The 25,321-nt window shown below is 43.7% G+C and overlaps 1 protein-coding gene across 2 annotated transcripts in view; it reads right to left on the reverse strand.

Annotated features, from left to right (window-relative positions):
- The window catches only part of phf14 (PHD finger protein 14), a 60,061-nt gene extending 40,506 nt beyond the window's left edge, over nucleotides 1–19,555 (reverse strand). For both annotated transcript variants that reach the window (XM_079750137.1, XM_079750138.1), the window contains exons 1-9: nucleotides 19,468–19,555; nucleotides 18,088–18,198; nucleotides 16,971–17,731; nucleotides 16,093–16,234; nucleotides 4,316–4,475; nucleotides 3,322–3,433; nucleotides 2,745–2,882; nucleotides 1,287–1,433; nucleotides 894–1,164 (exon numbers count right to left, since the gene is read on the reverse strand). In XM_079750137.1, the coding sequence (XP_079606263.1) occupies nucleotides 894–1,164; nucleotides 1,287–1,433; nucleotides 2,745–2,882; nucleotides 3,322–3,433; nucleotides 4,316–4,475; nucleotides 16,093–16,234; nucleotides 16,971–17,731; nucleotides 18,088–18,198; nucleotide 19,468 (1,843 nt within the window). In that variant the 5' untranslated portion in view covers nucleotides 19,469–19,555. The remainder of the gene's footprint in view (nucleotides 1–893; nucleotides 1,165–1,286; nucleotides 1,434–2,744; nucleotides 2,883–3,321; nucleotides 3,434–4,315; nucleotides 4,476–16,092; nucleotides 16,235–16,970; nucleotides 17,732–18,087; nucleotides 18,199–19,467) is intronic.
- Between the last annotated feature and the right edge of the window lie 5,766 nt (nucleotides 19,556–25,321).

The raw sequence follows: 25,321 nt of genomic DNA on the forward strand, positions 1-25,321 counted from the left end.
GCCAGTCCCAGCCAACCATTGTGTGAACGGCTCTGCTCCATATACTTTCCGAGGCCCTTCCACAAAGGGAGAGGTGTGAGCGGATGTGTGGAGTAGAGTATGTGTAGAGCTGGTCTGGGCACTGCTGGATGTGGATGGCTGCGTCCAAGAGGGTTAAGCTTCTCAGAGACTTACAGTACAACGCACAGTGCGTGTGCGTGTGTGTGTGTACACGTCCATATAGGAAGCTATTTAGTCTATTTTGATGTCCAGATCGGAGTTAGAGTTCAACTTGTCGGACACATAGCATCACAGCATTAAGCCATGGTGTGTGGCTTCATTTACACTTCAAAGGGAAACCAAACTCTAAATATCATTTGACATATTTTACAACAACCCATCCTTCGCATCGCAGGCATCGCAGAAACACAGCCAGCAATCAGTGGATCCCTGTTCGAAAATGAATGTCTCAACAAACAAGGGCATTCCAAGGTGGAGGGATGAGGTATGAGACCAATAGAGGAGCTGGAAATAAATGTCACTCTCGTGACTCTCGTGTGAGTGTGCGTACCAGTGTGAGTTTTTGTGTGTGTGTGTGCACGTGTCTGATCGTGTCTGTGTGGGTGTGCGTGTCAGTCACCACTCTGCTCGTTCTTCATCGTGTCTTGGCTGTGTTTGGTGTTTGGTGCTGTACGTCTGTTGGTGCTATACGTCTGTTGGTGCTATACGTCTGTTGGTGCTATACGTCTGTTGGTGCTATACGTCTGTTGGTGCTATACGTCGGTTGGTGCTATAAGTCGGTTGGTGCTATACGTCGGTTGGTGCTATAAGTCGGTTGGGGCTGTAGGTCTGTTGGTGCTATACGTCTGTGGGGCTGAAGGGCCCGCCGCTCAAGAGGGTTCCAGGGGCCTCACCCAGGTAGTAGTTGACGAAGTCTGCGGTGAGCGCCGGCTGCTTGTGCTTGCGCCGGCCGTCCATGCTGGCGTTGGTGTCGGCCGTGTCCACGGGGAAGATGTCCGTGCTGATGCCCATCAGCTCCGCCTTCCTCATCAGCTTCCGGATGGCCGAGGCGCTGGAGGTCAGGGGCCGCGGCAGCTTCTCCCTCGGCACCCAGGCCTGCGGCCGTGTGTTGCGCGACAGCTCCGCCTTGGCCCGGTACTGCTGCAGCCGCGTGGTGATGCGGGCCTTCACACGCCGACCCAACACCAACGCAGACACACGCACAGTGAGTTGACCTGCCTCGGTGCCCAGGTGGTTTTCTACATGGGGGTGTACATGCGTGGACACGGTGGGCGCTCTCTGCTCACCTGGGCTTCAGGGGCCAGCTGCTTCTCCCTCTCCTGCAGGGACACTTTGCAGTAGGACTGCAGCGCTAGGTAGTTCTTCCGCTTCCACTTCCTGTCGAAGCGGTCGGCGTGCTGCTTGCAGTAGGCGAAGAACGGGTCGGCGATGTCCTGGGGACAAAAAACAAACCGCCTTTAGAGGTACAATTAATGTCAAGCAACCACAAGGACATCTGTTTTCCCCCAGTCCCGGGTCCCCCCCCCACCCCCAACACACACTGTGGTGTCCGTGTGTGTGCGATTGGCTGAGTCATCTCTCACACTCCTTCCCATACATTTGTCACTTTATCATAGTCCACGACAAAACGCTGTTGCCATTTTCTAGCTGCTGGCTTTGTGAAATCGTTTAGGGCTTAAGGTGTTTTAGATGATGCTATCAGCCGTTTCACCTGTTGATAGAGGGGCATGGGGGGAGCTGACTGGATACAGCGGACTGCAGCCCCAGTGCTGATAGAGTGCACAAATAACGCATGGTGAATACATGATGGGCGGTGCAGACAGCTGATGGGAACAACCGATGCCTCGGTGATTAATGAACCCAGTCTCCGTCACCACGTCCAGCTGTCCAGGCCTTTTGCCGGGTTTACTGGTTAAGTTGGCGTTGTTAACTTATTATGTTTGGTCTTTGTGAGGAACACAGCATAGCAGGTCCACGTCGGTCTGGACGCAACGTTGAATATCTTGAAAGAAAAAGGCCCTCATACTACGATTTCTAAATAAAAGAATGTGGCTATTAAGTAGATTTCACTGAGCCCCTAAAATAATGTATCAAATACAGATAACTGAAGTAGTTTGAAATAAATTAACATTTAGACTATTATATGATAATTTCAGCATGATTAACCCTTTCCAACGGGGTTCACTTTGTAATTGCTTTTGCTTTTTATATTTTAAATTTCACTAAACACTTCACAGAGCCCTGAAGTGGAGTCAGTTACACATCATTGTACGTAAGAATAAATGGCCGCTATCTTGGCTCCCGTTCCGACCGCGGGCACAGCCTCCAGGCGGAGGCCAGAGCGCGGGCAGGGGCGATGTAAACACATGTAGAACGGGGATGTGCTCGTTTGTGGGCATCTAGTGGGAAACGCTACCTAGCAGGGGCAGTTGGTACGCGAATTGCTGTGTTGGACAAAACAAAGATACAGCTGTGGGAGCTGCTGGACACTCGATGGGAACAGAATGGAAGTCAATGGCCTGCCAACTGCCCAAGAGGAGGCTAGTCTAACGATTTAAACCTGGACCCCGTCAGTATCAACAATCAACCTGGGGTCTTAGCAAACCGGCCAAATGCTAATCTAATGCGAGTGTGAATCCCTAGCTCAGGCTCTCCCCCTGTGCTAGGGATCACCTCCTGCAGGCGCTTGGTGTCACTGGTAAAGGTTCAAACGGGGCCAGGCCCCCCGGGGCTGCTCCTCCTACCTCCTCTGCAGCCGCCTCCGACAGGAGCCCCTCCCTCTGAGCACAGGTGACGTGGAAGTAGGAGCGGCACATGCCTGCGTCACAGCTGATGCACACGCCCGTCCGGGCAAAGCGGGCGTCCTCACAGAAGCTGCACTCCTGCAAACGGGAAGGCTATGTAAACTAACAGAAACTATTGAGTTGAGGAAGGATTTGACTCTTTCATTTGGGGAGGCACCAATTCCCAGCTTACCTGATCAAAACCAGCTTATAAAAGCGATTCTACATATCTGATACAAAGCACCTTATGATCATACATGGCAGATATTAGGGGAAAGTGACGTTTTTCCCTAGAGGAATGCTTGAATTTCGAGGAGGAAATGGTTTAATTGCCAATTTTTGGAGTAAGTGCGGTCTAGCACTAAGTGGGCCCAAAATAAATAGTGATCTTGCTGTTAAAATTCAAACTACATCACAGTAATAAATTGTATTGCAAGAGTAAGTATACCAAACCATATTTCTCTGCTATCCCTCTCTGGGCTGAAAGGTTCCACAATGAACCTACACATAACATCAACAGGTCCTAAGTAGTACTTGCCTTGGCCCCGTATTTTGAATAGTTCATCTCTGTCAGAGTGACTGGCCTCAGCTTATCAATGTCCCCGAACGCCACCCCTGGAACGTAGAGGGCGCAGACCACATGCACCCATCTGAGGGGGAGGGAAACACACACCATCAATTCATCACATCACAGTAGAACATAAACCGAACATGGACTATAGATTTCAAATTCAATCCCATTTTGATTTCCCCCCCTCACAGAATATCTTGTGCTGCTGGTTGACTGAATTTGGTCCAGCTGACACCACAAAAGGCAATCTTAAATTGAGCCAATCAGAAATAATAAGGGGGAGACCTTTAGGACCAGGATTATGTCCCAGTCTCTGAGGGCTGTGGGTTACATGAGGATCTGCTCACCAGCCTATATGTTAAAAGAGAGGGGGGGATTCTTTGATTTCTTCAACTCCGAGACTCAGGGAGTCTATACAGTCTGGCGTGTGACACATTTTCAAATGCCGACTTTAGGGAAGAGAATTGGTAGTCCAATATAAAGATATCCATCTCTAGCAAGCAGGCGCTTCACAGTTTAATTTGCTGTGTTTTTCATGCTCTAGTGAAGTAGTAAATTCGGGTGCAGCCTGGCTGAGGAGCCACTATCAGCGATAACGTGGCTGAAGCCTCCACGCTCCACATAACACACTCTTTCTCCCCTTCCCTTTCTCGCTCCTATTTTTCTATCTCTTGCTCTTCGTTCCTCCCTTCTTCTTCTCTCCCCCGCTCGCTCTCATCTCTTTACTTTAAGTCCCTTCCTCTCTCTGTCTCTCTCTCTGTGTCTCCGTATCTCTGTCTCTCTCTCTTTCTCTCAAGCTTCTTTCCAATATTGAATGTATGCACAATTTAGATAGCTATGCAGCATTTATTTTCCCACTGCAGAAGGTCAATAGCTTTACTTGTTTCTCAACACTTTCCAATTGCTGTTTCTAAAACAGAGCAGAGTGAACCCTGGGTAAACGCCATGATGCCACGCCCACCTCCCAGCGTCCGTCTCTTTGAATATCCCGTCCTGATTGGGGCAGAGCTCACAGCTGGGGGTCACCCCGTTCTTGCAGGCGTCACAGAACCAGGGTTCTGTTGAGTTCTCTGAGGCTGAGCTCATGATGGAGTCGCTCTCCCCGTCGACGCCATAGCAACCTGAAACAAACCAAAATGGCGGAGATTATAATCACTGGGATGGCAATTTTTAGCATGGCACTAGTCATCATGATTCTTCATCTAAACCAGCTCTAACTTCATCCACTTTGAAACAAGCAAAGTGTTGCGTGGTTTGTGTGCGAGTTGCACTTGGTAACTTTGAACTTTAGTTCTTTCCAGCTAGGAACAGTTTCCATCAAGCAGCACATATAAGTAAATCACACTATGATGCAATTTAGCACAACCACCAAATGGAACATTTGACCAGACAGACTATGCCCGCGGACAAGCAAGAGGAAGAAATGACCCAAAAAAAAAAACTAACCATTTCCAAGTTGTCCCTTTAATTTTCTGAGGTTGCCTAAACAATTACTTCTGCTGATGCACTTCCTATGGTGGCTATTACACCCGGAAAACGTGCTCCTTGCTACCAATGAAGGCAGCAATCAGTGTGCCGCCTCCATTGGGGGAGATAACGCACCAACTCCTAATTCAGTCCAACCAGCCCCCGGGCTCTCAGAGCAGTGGGGAGGACTCAAGAATCAAAAGCTCAGTGTTCTGCATGCACGTCACTGTGGGCCACACTGGGGAATCAGGGAGACTATCGAAAGCAAACACTGGGGCAGATGGACTTGTTTATTCAGCTCTGTCCATTGGTTCAGCAAGCGCTTGTGCCTTGTTTTCTTGATCGAGGCGAACCCTATGCTGCAACTTGTGTGACTGAATTGAAGACGTTTTCATTTCCTCCTATGTGAAAATATAAATTCAATGTGAACTTAGGAGGTCCAGCCTTGGTTTGATCTTTTACTCTTAAAGAATATTAAAAAAAACAAATCCGATCAAAACAGAACATTTGAAAGAAGCTCATATTTGGCCTTGGTGAGGCACGTTGCTGAAGCATGCATACATGGGGGCTACAGACGTTGGGGATCCAACCCCAAACTCTGGTGTGGAGATGACCAATACATAGAAAGACGAATATCCAGAACATTCAAATTTTGAATGTTTGAAGGCTTAGGCATTTAAATGAAGGATCCATTATTTTAAAATGGTGGATATATATAAAGAAAGTGTTTCTCCACAGTTTCTGAGCTTCCGTGCTTCTTCTTTGGGCTAACAGCTGGAAGTCCGGATTACACCAATCAGGCGGCTGATTACTCCAACGGGGCAATTAAGGCACAGCTGGGGCTTCATCCTGACCTTCAAATGGAAATAACCGCTTTAGAGTCTTTACCGCCTAAAGAAGGGGAACCAACACAACACGCTCACCTCCTCTCCCCCTACAGCATGGGGGGCCTGAACGCAGCCCCCCAGTAGGGCTCCACTTCACTTAATGTATTTTCTTTAGCAAACGTATTGCTAAATATAAGATGGGAAAACAGTCGGAAGCGATTGGTCCAGGCTTGACTTTGAGCCAGGGATTTGTTGTGGTTGAAGAGACTGGGTGGTAACCAACGCAGGAGTAGAAAGCAACCAAAAGCCCGGAGAATCTTCCAGCATCTCTCTCTTTGAAGCACCACACAAACCTCAGGCCACTAAAGCCCACGGGGTGGTTGGCTAATATGAGCTGAGCTGACGAAATGTTGGCTACAGGACACCTTTTACCTATAATCCCCGAGGTAAGGATTACCCCTCGTCAGAAATGACGAACATGGCAGTAAAAAAATATATACCGGTGAAAAAAATGACAACGTACGGGGGAAGGAAGGGATGGAAGCTGTTATCCCAGATCAAGATTGGTACCTTGCAACCCTCTCCACTGAGGTTTTCTAAGAGCTAAAGACCATCTAGCACAGCTATCATTACTGCGGCCAGCAGCGTTAGCGGCTCATGAGATGTGTGTCTCTTAATGTGTGTACATGTGATAATACAAAGTGAGGATAATGAAGAGGCTTCTTTTTGTTGCTGCGATGAAGAGAGAAGTGATGAGCGCCTCATCACGGTGAGAGAGCCATCTGTTATTCTGACAGCACATTGACGGTTCTCATTTGGTCTTGGCAGCGGTCTCCCACTAATATCCTACCTATAGCGATCAACACACACTATAATGTGTCTGCCTCAACTGTGGTCTGGCAAAGCAACATTTAAGCACTGCATCAGGTAGGCACGTCCATTATCAGTACTGGTCAGAAACTACGCTCTGCGCAGCGTGTTGTTACTGCAACTAGTCATCTGTACAAAAAGTACTCAGAGGACCACACTGTCTGGTCAAACCATGGCGCTCTCATGGCTCCTCTGAAACATCCGTCACCAATATATCCGTCCACAACAACCTCGCTAGGCCGGTTGTTCTCAAGAACATTCAGCGTGAGCACGTCTGCCACAAACAGAAACAATAGCAATAGCACCTTGGTTTTTGTGATCAGAATGTATTTTAGTGCATAAACTTACAAAAACTCACCTAGGGTTAATAAGACAGTGGTGTATTGCTATTCTTAACATCTGTGGCAAGAGCACGCTTTCGCTAAATGATCTTTGGTAGAGTCAGTACAACAAAGTTATTGTGACGTCGGAAATGATACGACACCACGAAAAACGACAAAGCGCAAGTCATTTCCTCAAACATTTCATTGATGGGGCATATGGGTACAGCTAATGGCTGCTAATTAGTCAAGTTCAATGCTTAAAGGTAATCTCTATTGCACATGTGCATATTTAATTTCACTTGATAGTCTTCAATTATGAAGAAGTACATTTATGAAGAATTGATGCAAGAGGAATTATTATTATTATCAAAAAGCTGGTCTGCAGTCGCAAATACTATGTATTTGTGGAGTGCCGATAGATAAAAGTGCTCTGCTTCAGAGATGAAACTTAACAGAGGGTCACTCAGCATAACAGAGGCATGTTGGAACCGTTTCCAACCTGACAGCACCACGGAGGAAAACACACTATTGTGCAAAATTCATTTCATTTTCAGCACACACAAAAACACAGCCTTTCACATAGACGGTACGACGGTACGGTTTATTTGTACGGTTTATTTGCAGTGCAGTTGTTGTGTTGTGAGTCGTATTCTGCTTGTGCAGTATAGTATTTGTGTAGCGCCATCTCGACGTAGGAACTTAGCAACGTAAACAAAAACTCAAACATTCAGGAAAGCTGTTAAGTTTACTGTGCAGAACTCATTAAGATCGAGACAGGAGCAACGCTGCATTCACTTAATTGACGGAGGAATCAGTCAAGAGATTCGTCCGCGGAGAGATAACCAGGCACTTGACCTTGACTAACAGAGCACAGCATTACACTTTAATGACAAATAAGACTACAAACTAAAAAAGCCCTGGCAGATATATTTTAAAAAAGGCAAACACAAAAAAGCTAGTTATGACAAGAAAGAAACGTAATAAGCATTGGGGACCGAAGTAAAAGCGCTGAGAGCTGTCGGGATGTCTAATGATGTCCGCTTGGGAAGAGACGCCGGAGAAAAGAGGGAATAATCAGCGTCGCGTCGGCCGGATACAGCACCTCTTCTACAAGGGAGAGCACATGGAGAGCCTGGCTCACTGCTGCTTTTGAACCTCCCCCCCTCCCCTGCCTCCCTTTCATCCTCATGTCTTCTCGTTTGTTAGGGAGCGTGGCTGACTAGATGACGTGAACAAAAGAGTGGAGAACGGTGGAACACACTTTCATTAGCTCCAGCAAACGCCGGCCCCGTCTCTCATCTGTCCCTAACCAGCTCCTTCAAGTTGTTTTGCCCATTTCTGAACCACCCCCTGCTATTGAGTTTTCGAGCTCGCCTTGGGTATACAATCTCCATCTCCCTAACAAAATAGTTTCATTGACGATGTATATTGGTGTGAACGAGTGGGGCTGGGTTTCAGCAAAATGTTGTTGCACACTGCACTCCTGCTAGAATACAATGAATTATGATAGCATCGATGCCATTTGGACAAAGAGCAAAGGAAGAAAACAATGGCTGTTATGGGGTGCCAAACAAAGAAGCTTACGTGAAGCCACAACACAAGCCTGTCATCATTTGCAGTAGTTTGGTTGGCTAACAGAGTGAGACTATTTCGGAGCACCATGCACACCTCGTTTTGTCTGTTGTCACCCTTACATGGACTGAAAGTAGGGCTGGACCCTAAATCTATATTAATAAAGTAGTAATCAGTAAATACATTTTTGATATGTCCGATATAAATTTAACAGCATGAATAAATTAGTCGGTGCCATGGATTCAAACAGAGAACAGGCTAGTCGATTCATGATGACGTACATGCACGCAGCACCCTATAAACACACTGAGGGAAATCCCCATATGGTAATCCCAGTACTCCTGGCGCCGTTCAGGTAGTTGACGCATGTTTCCAGCCCCTCTCACTCACAACAACACAGGACGACCTCCTGTGTGGAGTAGCGGACTACTGTTCAGAGCGGGGGCGAAACAGAGTGCGAAACTGTCGCTAAGTAATTGTACATAAGAAAGGTCATACCACTTGGGTTATTTGGAAGTAGTTCGGCTCCCTGAATTCTGACTAAGCTCAGACTAGCATTAGGTGCAAAATAGGTTGGCGACCACTCGTCAGCAGAACGGATTAAATGTATGCCATTAAGAAAAGACGTGACGCCATGTAAACGGAGAGCACTGCGGTCTAGTTTGGAGTGGACAAGTTAAGGAAAGGAGCCATAACGGATAATACCATCGTCTGTAAGGATCATACACCGACAACCCATTTAACCCCAGTCAACATAAAATCCCATGTGATATGCTTTGTACGTATCAATACATACAGGCAGAGAAACGGACAGCTACGCTGGTTTCTGCCCTCTACCTCTATTGTGGTTATTAAGCTTGGATAACAAATAACGAGTTAGACAGTTCCATTCTCATTAATTCATTGTGTGATTGTATAGAATAAATGAAGATTTGACTGCATGGTTCTGGATTGATAATGAGAATCAAAAAACGCTAATTACACGGCTTGTGCACCCGAGGCCTACGGTTACGCAAGGAAGGATATTCATCTCCACAGACATTTCCTTAAGGTTAATACGCCCAAAATAAAATAAAGATAGTTCACGAGTTCCAAATCTCGAGTCGAGTCTTTTGACGTGATGGAGGCTCAATCAAGTCTCGAGTCAGTGTATGTGGGACTTAAGAGCGACTTGAGTCCAAGTCTCAAGCTCAAGTCCCCATCTCTTATTGTACGTGTTCAAGGCCCAGGAGTCAGACCAAGGTGGAACTTTCTCATAACTATTCATAACCACACTGACACCAAACATTTTAAAATGTAAGGATTTATTAGTATGGTTGCAAAGCAGGCATGTCATTTATTTTATTTTTTTTTATCGTTATTCCGGCGCCTCATGTTCTTTACTCCGTAACCGATACCAAAAAAGCTTGGCATATATCAGTCCAGTGCGTGTCTATTTCTGTTATAATACTATTCATTGTGGATAGATCATGTGGATAACGTGAACATCTTGCAGTTGTCAAATTTGCCACACATTGAAACTGTAGGGAAGAAGGTCTCCAAGAGGCTTAGTACAGTCTGTCAAGTCAAAGGTTATATTTAAAGTTTAGAGGTCCATATCAATAAAATAATCCCTTTAATTATTAATTCTTTCGGAGTCATGTACAGATGGTGAGAAAACATGATTCAGAGATGAGCTTTAAAATAGACATAAAATAGCTCAAATCAGGGCCAGACATTATTGCCATAAGTCCATACACTGCTTCATAAAAACAACACTATGCCCCACTGATGGCATCGGCCACCTTCCTATATGCGCTCACTCTGTAGGCACCGCTCAGTGAAGCCAACTGGTTTAAGGATTTATTATAAGTCTATCTAAGTCTAGGACAGGAAATTGTTCAGGCATCTCTGCCCCCCCCCCCCCCCCCCCCCCCCCCCCCCCCTGTATTGGTTGTGTAAACCTGTATTGCAGGTTTACACAACCTTCCAAATGGGGAATTTTGCCGAAAGGTGAAAGGTTTGCGTGCCTGATACTATCCATTGTACATACTAGGGCTGGCCCGAATACATCATTTCAAGCTCTGAATATTTGTTAAATTTACACACAAGCCACTTATGCTCAATATTCAAAACAACAGCAATTCAATGCAATTTACATACACCATTTAAACATGCGTATACATGAGGGATATCCATACACATGACACCAATGTGGACCTCATTCAAAATGCAAAAGTACTGAGTTGCGGTGACAATATGTTGTCATGAAAGCTATGCACTCCAATCCCTCCCCTTACCCATCCACTCACCCGCCGCCCAGTTATGCATCCTGGGGGGTTTTGGCACCAGGGTGCAGCTGGCACATAAGGGTGTCAGGCACCTGGCAGAGACTGGCCGTTTCAGATTGCACAGCTGTCCAGCTCCCCTTAAGATGGCAGCAGTGCTGGCTCCCCCCCCCCCCCCCCCCGGGTAGAAGTGTCTAGATCTTGCAACTATGCCATAGCAGCGATGAAGCATCATTCTCCTAATAGGGTAATAAATTAGATCAACCTTTGTATGGGCTGCTCTCACTGCAGCGCAGTGGGAGCATGCAGCAGAAATCCATTGACGAATGCGAGGCTGTATATTGAATTTAAGAGATGTATAAACTAGGGATTCACCAATATATGAGTTAGGGTTAGGAATGTACAGACATAAGTGTTTGGTGGCTTTCTTGTCCAGTCTTTTTTCTGTACTACTACAACTCCAGTATGAAAGTAATAAATGCTAAAGCGATGATACTCCCACCTGCCCTGCCTCTCTGCCAGCATTGTGCTTGCTTCATTTCCAAGTTGCTTCTTGTGGAGGTGCCAACTTAACTTTGTTGCTCTGTTTCAAAGACGTACATCATCGCGTTTTGAATTGAGTTATTTCTTGGTAATGTGGATTTATTTTTATCTTCATTGATAATATATAAAAGTTTGTTGTTTGTGGTTGCTTGTACTAGCAATGATTCTCTTTTTTATCAGCCACAATAAGCCTTTCTACTATCTTGCAGAAACAACGTTTGATTACCAAAAGACATCAGGAATTAGGCGGCGAGGCCTTGTCTTAAAAAGGCTTTCTTTATCAAAAGGTGGTGGCGCTTGTTTCATGTTTGATTTTGATTTGATTTGATTTATTTGGAATAAAGACATTTCCAAGGAATAGAAGAAAAACATGACAAAGTGCAAGCACTTATTTCCATCATGGTCCCTAATGTTACAAGACAGGACATATATCCACATAAAACAAAACATTAAACATCATAAAAGATTTACTATGAGAGGCTAAACATATAAAAGAATCTTCCCTAACCCTTACTTACTGTATTAAAGTGCAAAGTGCTCCGTCTTCATGTGGTTTCTTCATACTAGCAGATTGTTGCTCAATACATTCAGCCTTAAAAATATGAATAAATGACATTCAACCTTTACATTAAATGCCATTATTCATTGAGATTTTTTCCCTTCAATTAAAGAATTACAAATCATGGAGCTGAATGGGACTGTACACATACAACGCCATTTCAGTTTTGCAAAGAAGTTATTTGCATCGAGGTCGATTTTTAACAGCTCTAGTCATAAGTAAATCAGTTCAACCAATCACGACGAGGTATTTTTTTGTCCTAGTCACCATGGTCTATTTACTTTGAAAGACCGGAAGTTACAGCCTGTTTATGTTTTACAACATACAGTACTTACTACATACAATACTCTTATTGCATCCATAGTGGTAAACTACATGTATAGACCTGATTAAATTAATCTCTTATATGATCAATTAATAGATTGATCATTAATCTAGATATAAATCAGCACGACAAACCAATGTTTACTTCACCTAGGTACGTGAGTATAGGTTGCTTTTGATAACCTGATGGTGTGCAGCTGTATGGCTACAGTTTGTTTTGAATACAACTTTCTCCAAAAGAGTGAGAGACAACTTTTAGTTTTCAGGTTAACAACCTGAAAAACGAACATCTCAAAAACATGGATGTATTAAAGAATGCACACCAGCTTATCATAATTCCCTCATCTGCAAACTGCAATTCACTACACTATTTAACAATTGGTTAACAAATTTAAACTCCAGTATAATTGAATCCTGTAAATACAGAGGATATTTGGTGAAAAGACGGAGCATAAGCTCGCATTCACATGGGTAGGTTGAATAGCCCATCTGTCACATTGGTGTCGAGGCTGATGAAATAGTTTGGAAGCCACAATTTCGTCTTTCGACTTGGGTAGAAGAGTTTCACTGTCTGTATGTTGCTCATGAACTTTAATGTTGGTCTGTGAATCTATATTTATTGGACAAAATGTATGTATATGTTCTTTTCTTATTTATATCACCCAAGGGTACTAGCATTCTCCTGAGAAGATGTGTGGTTTGTTGGTTTGTATCCTGTTCTGCGCTGGCATTAGCTGCCTACTGTTCTCTCATATGGTGCACCACGGGCAGGAATGCTTGTTACAATTAAGGCTATTATATAAATTACCCGGTCTTTGTCAAGCTCGGATATTTATCACTTGCTTGGGTGCAGCAGGTCAAAGCATATTAGCATTTTACTCAGCGAGAAAGCTTGCCGAAAATAAATATCTGGGTTTATTAAGGCAGCTCAAACACACAGCTGTTGATAAATACCTGGTTCTTGTCAATTTGTAATTGGTTGTGCTCTGTACACAAGCCTGCCTTTGTCCCCCGTGCCGCTCATGGGAGTGCAGACACCAGGGGCTGTTGTCCATGCTTTCTGCGTGATTGGCTTACAAAGCTTTTAGCTTTTACCACTGATCAGTCACTTAGACGCACCGGAGAGGCCTGCTCCCATACAAAGGATGAGGACATGTGCTGGATTAGCCTAATAACACATTTTTTCCGAACGCTAAATGATGCCAGGAGATTCCAGTTCCATACTGTTTGCATGTGTGTGTGTGTGTGTGTGTGGTGGACCCATGTAATGCAGCTGTACGACTCATACATCACCACATAACCTTTATACTAATTCCAGCTAATGGCATCAGATGAGCTGCATGGTACAACCAGAAAAATTTGTTTGCTATTTCAACAAACATACTTTATCATTTCATCCATTAATTAAAAGTATAATATATAATTACTGCAGCTAGGTTTATCTCAATCGAAACAATTCCGAAATAGTTCGTTTTATGACGACTTTTGTCTAAAGTAGTGAGGAACATGGGCGCCATCATAGACAGTGAACATCTATCCGACGTGACTCAGGCACAAATTGCTATAGGGAGTGAACGCTCTGATTTGCAGCGATCCGGCGCAGGGAACTTAACACTTGAACACGGGTATGAGTGTAAGTGTGTATCGGTGTATACATGCCAAGGAGACAGGCAGCAGCACTCCTCTCGACAGAGAAATCATTTGGTCAAGATTTCAACAGGCATGTTAAAAGTACCCTGCACAAAACAAAATCCCGACTAAAATACCAATTAGTGCAGCGGAGCTCTCAAGTTTCAAAATGTTCCTAATGAAATAAAATGGCTTTTCAGAAGTATATCCCACTAGCTGTACAACAGTGAAAAGCAGCCAAATAACTGCATGGTCAGTGGAGCTCTAGTGCGGTTGTAACACACATATACTGCATATGATACAGGTTCAACTGAGTTACCATAGACTGTATATAATACAGGTTCAACTGACTTATCATATACTATATATAATACAGGTTCAACTGATTTAACATAGACTTTATAATACAGGTTAAACTAACTGAACATATACTGTATATAACGCAGGTTAAACTGACTTAACATAGACTGCATAAAATACCGGTTAACTAAATACACGTTGAGCTTTAGCCCGTGTATTTAAATCAAGTTTTTTTGGTATTCCTGGCATGCCTAATACTGATTTGTCAACTCCAGATTGATGCTATTAATGAAGTGGGAAATCGGTCTCAGCGAAAAAAGCCAACAACAATCATTAATCCTGTGCATGTTCTGATTCAGAGCTAGCACGGAGAGGAGAGGCTTTCTACAAACGGGTCTGTTGTCAGTGTGTTGGTCAGAGAGAGAGCAACAGCAAGTCAATGTGTTGCTGGCCATGCCACATGTGTTGGAATCGGCGATGGCGTTTTTCTCTTGGACGGACAGGAGATACGTATTAAAAACAAAGCCTCTGCTTGGGAAACACTACACCAGCAAATGGCTGGTGTGAGCCACCTGCCAGAGGAGTTCATCGTAGTAATCAAGATCGATATTGAAATATCACATCAATAAACAAGGTCTCTACTGGAGACTGCTGGGGCGTGTTTCCCCAGAGGTTAGGGGTAAAGGGCCGATGACGGCAGTGACACGGGCCCCAACTGTTACGGACCGTTACCGTGAATACAACTTTAGATTTATCTGGGATTCAACGTTGTTGGAAACATTGGTAAAATATTAGTGTAATGTTATATTTATAGTTATAGTTGTTTTGGGACATTTGAATGCGGATATGTTACATATTATACCTTTAATTCTTATGACATTGTTGTTTTAAATTTTAATTGGATGAAATATGGATAGATACAAAGGACTAGGAAAAAGATGATCAACTGCAGAGCCCAGCGCTACAGAGGGCGTTGGGGCGAAAATGCCACATGCAAGAGTCTCTTCAAAATATGGGAAAATATGGATACATTTTGTGTAGTATTTTATATTGTAAGAGGCACAATAAGTTGAAGCCAAGAGCTAGTGAATGTATAAGCCTGCTCCAGTCTTTACCTGCTCTACATGCCGATGAAAAGATGAATCATTTTATGGATCCTTTCCCCTTACATTGCATTTCACCAGCTGTCCCGATTTCTGATTAACTTTTTGACACATAGCGGAGTCAACTCCTGCAAGGCAACAAACCGACTTGTCTGAAGGAATTACTTTGCGTTATCTGCCATGCTCAAGGACAGATTGACACTTATGCCAGGAGAAGACGAGGTGTAAAACCAGCAACTCTGTAGCTGTAAGAGAAATTAATCAAAGAAGTGATATGCAAAGGTTTTTGTATCGTATAGATTGTTCACACACACAGCTATTTAGATAAAGGATAAAAAATAAAAAGTAAGTTAGCATCACCTGCATTCCATGCTGTTCCAACATGCTGTTTTAATGCTGGTAAGCTGTTCAACAAACACTCAACAAACCCTTGTCTAGCAATAAATAAGCACATTGTAGAGAGGACTGCTACCATATGAACAGCTGGTAAACTGGCAAAACATTTAACTAGTTGGGAGTTTGGTTTCTACATTTATAAATTATTATAAAAGGAAAATGCCTTCCAATTCATACCATTTGGTATAATTGAGCGTTCAACATTTTCCAATGTTTTGGCCATGGTTTACAAGGCAAAAATACCTAGGTCTGTAACCCGAATTAAAATTTGAATTCTGTATTTACATTTCTCCGATGGAGAGGTTTTTGGATTCTATTGTCACCCACTATTTCCTTATTATGAAAAGACTATTGTGTTTGAGATGTGATCTGCTGTCTGCATTCCCCTTCAGGGATGATTCAAGTATCTTCGGATTCGTCTATCTAACAACGGTAACGTTAAACATATCTGGATATCCATGAGGGAGGAACTAATGGCTGCCATGCCAACCCCATGCCGGGAAGCCCATGATGCATGTGCCCGTCGCAGATACGGCGAGTCAACAGGTGGCCGCTCACCTTCGTGCACCGTCACGCCACAGTTGTCACACTGGATGATCTCGTCGGCGTCCTCGCTGTTGTCCCCCAGACACACGCAGCAGATCAGGATATGCTCCATCCGCTGGGCGCTCCAGGTCTGGGCCAGCTCCAGCGAGGGATCCTGCCGGAGACCGGGGGGAGGGGAAGAGACAGCGAGAAAACCAGTGAACCACGTTGCACCGCGCCCCGGCCCATAACCCCCGATTTGCTGACCGCACATTGGGCGCTTGGCTTTGGGTAAATCCCATCCACAATGATGATGGACACGGCTCTAAGTCGATTAGCGCAGAGAGCCCGGGTTTGTCCTCCCGGGATTGTCCCTGATACCATCCAAACTTTCACCGGGATTAGGAGTGGACAACTTTTGTGCCTCGTTTGTTTGTGTGTATGCTGTTATGTGCTGCCAAACAAAGTAGCTTACGTGTGAGCCATAACACAGCCTTGTGATCGTTTGCAGTAGTTTGGGTTGGCAGAAAAAGGGAGTTCTTTTGGCAGAAAACATGCAAACCTTGATCAAGGTTTGCTGAAATAGCCTGGTGTCTCCTGAATTGTGACTGGGGAAAATCCTACACAAGACATTAGGACATTGTAAATCTATTCTATATTTGCAAACATCTACGATATCTAGTCATGTATAAGAGCTTCTAAATGCTATCAGCTGCTTAATCTTTGATCTTTGCTCAGTTGTACCAGCAACAAAGGGTAGAGTCAAGCCCATCAAATAAAAATACACAATTAAACAATGCATGATGATTTGAGCCATAAGCAACGGGAAAAACGGGATTGGTTTCCCACCTTGTTGAACGAGTCCTACCTGATCTCGTTTACATCATCTACTAGCCCAGGAACACACTTACCTTGTTGCCTTTTTCTTGGGACGTGCTGTCATTGGTCAGCTCGTCGTCAAAGGAGCTGTTGTTCTTGGCCTTCTTCTTGGGTTTGCTCATCTCCTTGTCGCTGTCGCTGCTGCTGCTGTTGCCCTCCTTGTCCTCATCCTTGTCGTTGTCGTCATCGTTATCCCCGTCTTCGTCGTCATCGTCGTCGTCATTGTCCCCGTCGTCATCATCATCGTCGTCTGTCCCGCTCCCGCCCTCCTCTCCCTCGGTGCCGCCGAGGCCTTTCTGCGCCGCCGCCTTGCTCTTCTTCTTGCCCGCCGCCGGCCGCCAGTCGTTGTCGTCCTCGCTGTCGTAGTCGTCCATTTCGTTCAGGTCCTCCATGGTGGTGAAGTCCAGCAGCGGCCGGTTGCGGCGGAAGTTCCACTTCTTGGGTTCGGCGGCGGCCCCGGCCCCGGCCTCGGCGCTGACGTCCGCGTCCCCGCTCCCCGAGCCCGGCCCCGAGCCCTCGCCGCCGCTGCCCGCCGCCGCCTCCGTGTCCGAGCTCTTCCTGCTCTTGCGCCGGCCCTTGGCCGCCATGGCGGCGGCGGGTTCTTTGCCGGAGCCGTCCGAGGAGGGCCTTCCCTTCTCCTCCTCCACGATCACGCAGTCCGAGGTGACCGGCTCCTTCCCTGCCTCCTCCGCGCCGCGGTGGGCAGATGTGGCGTTGTCCGAGTCGCTGTCGGAGCCCGCCGCGCTGCCTTTGGAGCCCTCCTCGTCACTCCCAATGCCCGTGATGTCTGAAGCTGAGGAGGAAAGGGTTTTACAACGTCTCCTCTAAACATATGAACGAGCCTTTACCAGCTTCAGTAGAGGGCCGTGGAAACAGAGACGCTGGTCATCCTGATGTGCGTCGGTCATTGCCTTGTAGTTCAGGGAGTTTATCAAACGGATGCCCATTCTTGTCCGAGGGGCCTCCCCATTGCCCAGGTTTCATGCAGTATAAAGAAGTGTGTTCCTTTCTTATTGCAAAAGATTACAGAAAAAATTGAAACACGACACCATTACACATCCTAAGTGAGTGCACAAGATGAAGGAGGCGACAATAAAAGGAGAATCCGTGTGAGCCGAAGTGTTAGGAATGACACACGCTGTGGTTTACCTGAGGCATCGCCCACTTCAAAGTCACTGTCATCCGAGCTGTCATAATCCAAGGCATCCAGCAGGGAGGCGGCGAGGGGCTTCACCTGCCGGCGCTTCAAGCCACGGTCCACTAAGTCAGGCAGAGAGACGTTCAGTGGATGAAATGCAGCGTGGCAGAAACATACAGCCCTCCTACTCAGCTGTATTTAAATATCATCGGAAAAGCATGCCAAAGTGCAAAACATCTGGCTGGCAATTAAATGGCTGATCATGTCTGTGATATTCTGCTGAAAGGATGCCCTGAGGTTGCATTACACACACACACACACACACACACACACACACACACACACACACACACACACACACACACACACACGAAGTAAGGGCTAAATAAATGCATTTTCATATGTTTCAATTCATATTTCTGTAGTCTTAAACACCAGCACAGTGAGGACAGTGAGGAAAAAGTAAATTGACCAGTTTCGGAGGCTAATTATTGTTTGATGTTATAAAATGTGCATGCCATGCATGTTAACCAACACACAGAATCCAGATGAATAAATTACAGTAGCTGCCTTCAATTAAATAACACTAAGGCAACCTCCCTGATGCTTGATTTATCCTGGGAACGTTACAAAATTGAATACATCTCAATCATCCTCGTATTACTATTAGGTATATTATTATTATCAGTGTGACATTCCTACTTATGTGGTTGAAATATCTACTAGTGTCAAACGTAACTATATATTTATATTATACATGAATAAACCGCAGTGGTTTCTGTACATCATCACATCCTCATTTGTAATTTAGTTGTAAGCTTAATGGAGTAGTAGCATCATGTTTTGGTGCCTTTGGTGTTGAAATAGTACATCCTATAGTGTTGTACGTATTGAACGGCCCTTGAAGCATATCATTCAACGTCTATAGACGGCTCGTCTGCTGTGTGACTGTAATCAGCTGCTAGCAGACAAAGACAAAGCAGCCTGTCTTCTGATGTTCCTCGCAAGCTAAAGACTGCTAACAGACCACGCTAACAGAATGTTTATGAATGTCAATGTGCAAAAATCAACCTGTTTAAACACTGTGATATACTGACACACAACGTTGTTTATGTGCACGGAGGATAACCGGATGAAATATCGGAACGTTTAACTTTTACATGCAGCTAGCACTAGCCAGCGGAGCTACTAGCCCCGCTACTAACCAGCTAGCCCTGTTCGACTGGTTAATGGGAGGAGCAGAGCTAGCCAAGCTAGCTTAGCCGTTAGCATGCTAATGAAGCAGCAGAATCCCTGCAAATATTTCATGCTTCGGAATGCAAACACTCCTCCGTTGAATAACGACACGTTTCATCTCCACGAAGAATAATAATATCGAAAGCGTCACTCACTTTGTCAGTTTTGGGTCGTTTTTACTGAACGGAACAAAGGAGGTCTCCTTACACCATGGTGTGTGCACAGCGTAGCCTAGCATGCAGCATCCCGACGTCCAGTCAACTGGAGGAGGTTGTCATGGAGACGGCGAGGATGTGTTGTTGTTGTTTTTTTTCCTCAGATAACAGTGAGTCATAAATCCAGTGAACGCTAATTAATAACATATCAAGTCGTCTTATTATATTCTGCGACTCTGCCGATCTCTGCTCCAAAAGAGACTTACATGTTTTGGTTGTGCATCTCATTCTCATATTGTAGTAGTAGGTGTGTTTTAAAATACATATCATACATATTTGATAATAAAGTATATAGATATACATATAAATGTTTTTAGATTGAGCCCCATCCTTTAATTTTAAATTGCTTTTATTTGTACTATTATTATCAATAAATCATATAATTGATATATTCTACAAATAAAACGTGCCGGTCAGCCCGTACCACTGTCTTTGTTTAAAGAGAATCTCACTATATATATACTCTATTGTGTGTACAAAAAATAGATGTTGAATGCCACCAGATGTTTGGATGAAAATGGAAATGAAAGTATGCATCATGCAATATAATGGTGAAATAAGTATGCATCAGATAAACACTACTCTAACAGTAAGGTATATAAAGCAGTGCATTATGTATAGGGATGTGTACACTCCATCTGGACTACAAAATGTTGATAAAAAGGCTGGTCAGCTGTACCACTCTCCTTTCCCTCTTTGTACATAAACCGTAATATTGACACCCCTCTCCCTCACGCCACCCAGCAGGCCTGGCTAATCAGTTCACAGCCAGTGAGAGCACACAAAACACTGTTATTGAGTTTTTGAATTCTGAAAACTCCCGCCCACAAACTGTGAGGAGCTCAATCTTACACATTGCAACCTCGAAGGTGCTTTAAGGTTAGATTTAAGAGCTTTTTTTTAAAGGAAAACCTTACCAATGGCTTAGCCAGCAGTCAGTTATTTGTGATTGAAATGCCTTTGAGAATACCGCTTTTGAGTTGACTGCACCTGCCTCTGTATTAGCCAATTTAGCTTTAGGACCACTTCCAGTTCATTTCTGACCAATCAGGACATCTTTTTCGTGATTGGTTCGGGGAAAATGTATTGCCTGTCAATCACAGGTGCATAAAATGCAGCCTTCCTCAATGGTGGAGAAATGTACAAAGGGAGGGAGCAGAGCAGCTTTTTTAGGTTTGTTTCAATGCCTTGCTCTCTTCCACTCTTTTCTGCTCTTGAGTCATACCTAAAGAAACTTTAATTTAACCAAGATAAAGGTGGGATTATTTAAGTTAAATTGTATTATAAATTTGTTTAAAATGTCATTGCACACTTTAAAATATTAGGAAAACAAATTTCCCAGTGCACCCAGTAAATGGGGTTTGAGTGGAAGACACTTGACGCATTCTCAGAAGGTCATGACTACCATGTCCAATCAGACGCAAGAAGGAGGAACCATATATATTTGAACCAATGCTGATGGCAACCAGAGCCTTTGGTCTGAGGGATTCTGTCCAGGGTTCTGGACCCTCTGATGCCACTCTTCACGATACTGGAGTCTGGTTCAAAGTCATTCACTTGTTCACTCATTTCCTATTCCTTTTATTTTGGACACTATATACTACAATATTAAGGTAACAAGGAAGGCAAGGAATAGGGGGATTTTGGATAAATGACTTATAAATATATATATGTATCTGTTACAAACAAACAGACACGTGTAGATGTCACTGGATGTATGGATGAATTGGAAATTAAAATTGGTATGCATCACAGGATATTGTGGGGATATCAGATCAACACTACTTTTACAGTAATAGATATACAGTAGTGAATTATGCATTGGAATTAGTAAACTCAGATTTCTTCCAACTGCACTACAACATGGTATTTTGTATAATATATATAAAGGTACGCTATACAGGGAATGAGGGAACGATATATGGACAGGGCCTTGGGCTCCACAGAATATCATGTGCTTGATGTGGTCAGCCAGGTGGGGAGTGTTAGCTTAAAGGGCATTGAAGCCGCCCACAGCTATTATTCCAATAGACAGGTAAGAGACGGACGCATTTAGCTAGATTGACAAGCTGTTTGTTACAACATTGCATCATAGACCTCATACCAAGAGGCAAAGCCATCGAGGTAAACCTAAGATAGGATCCTTAGCCCGATGAAGAAAACAATCAAAACAATAATTCTGTCTCTAGCATGGTTATATTCTGATAAAAATATAAATCAATGTTTTTGCCGCTGGCAAATACTAATGGCATACAAAACCAATTTCATTGTGACAATTGGACTTAAAGCACAGCTCTTTGTTTAGGTTAGGTTTGTCTGTGAATCCATTTTCCCATCGATGCCAATCCCCAATGTTTTGCAATGCTTAAATGCAAAACATTTGTTTATCGTTGAAAAGCCACAATGAAAATTAAGGTTACTGGTTTAGTTAGTTAAAGAAAGTCTTTCTCTTTTGTTTACATGTGAACCAGAATGAACGGTTCTAATTGGTTTCATTCTGTTTCTTATCGTCACAGCATGGAATCATTCTGAGGGAATCCTGTGTGTGGGAGAGCTTGAGTAAAAGTTAGTCCAGTAATTAAAAATATTGATTGATTTGGGTATTTGGTGTGTTGCCAAAGAAACATAAGCTTTACTGCAAAGAAATGCAGATCTGCTAGTGCACAGCATGTAGATATCCGATGGCATAATTACTGAATGTGTGTTTCCTTTCACATATTGATTTCCTTGTGTCTGTGTTTTGCTGTTCAGTAAGTTAATATAGTTGAAACAGCTTTTCTATCCCATGTGTTGTGCCAAACAAAACTAATACAAATTTAGCAAACTCTTTGTTCACATATCATTTATTGCAGACTGATTCATTCATTTGTTATGGTTGCATGTTGTGAGATAAAGTATCATTTGAAACGTATTTGCTACAATGTATAATTTAGTGTTTAATATTCAAGTGTGTTTCGTTCTCTAAGCAGTGTTAATTCCAACAGTTGGCTGTAAAGAAAACTCACCATATTGTGTCTATTTATTATCCGCTGCCTGTTTGGATCTTCCCCTTGCTATTGTGCACCACTTTTGACTTAGAGGTTGTTGGGCTAACAACAATGATGTGCAGGATATAAGAAATACCGAAATACCTCCCATGGCTCACTTTCCAAATTAGCCTCTTTGCTATTGTCCTCCATTGACTTTGCCAGTTTAGCAAACACGAGACAATTAAAATAAATGAGGCCAGATTGATGGTGATACAGGCTAAAAGGAAGACGGATGATGAGGCCAAGCAAAAGGGATGATAACAAGCGTCCTTATTTGATGACAAATGGCGCTGTTTTGTTGCCAAAGAGTTTGAATTTCCTTTTTATCACCTTGCCATCAGAACCATTGGGTGCTGCCGTATCAGTGTACTCATCGAGCTGCTTATCTGCATTGTCATTTTTGCACTTTCATTTCTGATCTGTTTTGTAATAAATCACATGCCAGAAGAGCAGGCTGACAGGTAGTGGCTCTGAAATCACATCCATTATAAAAACAAGCATGGCTGGTTCTTAGAAGGAAGAACCCATACTTAGTTTGCAGTGTGGTGGCAAACCGAATAATGGCTTCACGGTGTTGAGCAAGCCCTTTCAATTAATACTAAAGTATAACGCTTACTGGAAACTTGGAATAAACTGGGGAGAATATTATTTTTCAGTACTCGTGTTTCCGGTCAAAGCACCTTCTTCGGCCTTTGTAGTATGAATACGGAAACCACCACTTTCTTTAGGAATACCACTGAACATTTTTTAACATTGAGTGTGTTGTAGAATGGCAGTGTGGGAGAATAGCTGTCCATGATACAGATTGTGATTGTGGCCTGCGGACGTAGACCAGAACAGGCCGGTTTATAGAGCTGCAAGTTATTTTCCGAGGGGAAGTATAGGAACGCATCAATAAGCATACCTATGTTTGGAAAATAAAACTTCAGCTTGTCTGTCCGGATGGCAAGAGGTTGGGTGGGTCTTGAGATGAAATACAACCACTGATTAAACTTCGATGGGGGCTTACAATTTAAGAAGAGGAATCGCAGATATGAGGCATCTCGGGCCCACAGATCTTTGGAGGATCTCCTGCGCTCTCCGTACTGCGCTAGATATCCGTCAGCTCAATGAACCGGCGGACAGATGCAATTACGCCGCAAGAAGAATATCACAGGGGGTAGGAAATCAAAACATGAGGATGTCCACACGTCGGGGGTAATAGTTAAGAGCACATCTGAACAGAAGTCATTATACTCTGTGTTATTTACGAGCTCACAGGGTGACGCGATGTAACCAAACGGTTTCTGTTGATCAACAGCCGCACTCCACCCTGCATTTTGCATTTAAATTGGCCCATTTATTCATTCCTATGGTGTAAATCATGTGTCACCATGTTGTGCATCTATCTTTTCTGTGTGTGCTTAGACTCTCTTCCTAAATTAGCTCCCTGGGCTAAAACTGGGGAGAGGTTTGAGTTGATTTGTCCTTCAACCCCACCACTGGCAGTGTGTGTGGCAAATACTTTCATTTCATCATTATCGTCACTCACTTAAGCATTGACAAAAAAAAACAGCAGGCATAACATAATAGTGTGATAATTAAGTGCTTAAAAACAAAACCTCATTAATAGTCAGATGTCCCCATGCGTGGATTCCATAGGTGCTGCTGACGAGACACAGCCTCCAACAGAGGAGCTATGCTGGAGGCTTCTGCTGGGATCTTAAGTCTTTAAGGGCCTTGAGAGTTTGGAACAGAGGCTTCTTCTTCTCTGTGTCGTGTTTGCTGCTCACGGTGCTGTGCTGAAGATGAAAGCGTGTGATGCCTCCCCCTGTGCCCCTTAGCCACCACAAAGCTACCCCAGCTGGCTGCCATTCTCCACAGCAAGGCAGTACACTTTGAATCAATGACTGGCCACACGCTCAAATTGATTTGATTTTATTTACAGCAGGGAATTAGACACAGTGTGTGGGATGTCTTTTGAAGTGGTTTTAACTTTGCCTCTGATGTTAACAGCTTCTTTGACCACTGACTCTTCCCGAGTGTATGAATTTATTATGTGTGTGACTGCTTAAAAATGGATTTCATTAGCTTACTGTTCAAATCACAGTATTCCGTCGCTCTTTTTTACTTCTTATACTGTGCAGGGTGAGAGTTTCAGCTCCATCTTTAGATCTATTATTTGAATTACCTTCCCTCTTTACATCACATCTAACCTCTAATCTCATGAGGTGCGCTTGTGTTTGTTGGTTAACAGTGGCAGGTCCATGCTATATTGCTCCAACATTGAATATGTCAATGTTGGAGCAATATAGCATGGACCAGTACTAATGCTGTTGTTCATTTACTAGATAATCTATTGCCTGAAGGAATGTACAAAGAATATTCTAGAACATTTTTGCCATCGACTAAACTCAATGCGTCATTAAAATGTATTGTCTCATTCATGGGATCACAATCATTTTTTTTTAAATCGAATATAGGCTCTTGACCTTGACAACTAACACTTGCATAATGAGGTAAAATATGATGATAATATATTTTATAAATATTATGCAGTATATTATATCATAACATAATTTATATATATTGTGTATATGTATATATGTAATTATATATGTCATAATTCTCTTAATATGCTTCCTCTTTATATGCAAAGCTATGTCCAACCCTGTCCCAGGAGCTCTGGGGAACTAAAAGGCACTCCCCCCCCCCCCCCCCCCACACACACACACACACCCCAACACTGATAAAAAGGTGGATGGCACATGTCTGACAACTTCCAA

This window comes from Pollachius pollachius (assembly GCF_949987615.1).
Source record: "Pollachius pollachius genome assembly, chromosome: 13".
Taxonomy (NCBI): domain Eukaryota; kingdom Metazoa; phylum Chordata; class Actinopteri; order Gadiformes; family Gadidae; genus Pollachius; species Pollachius pollachius.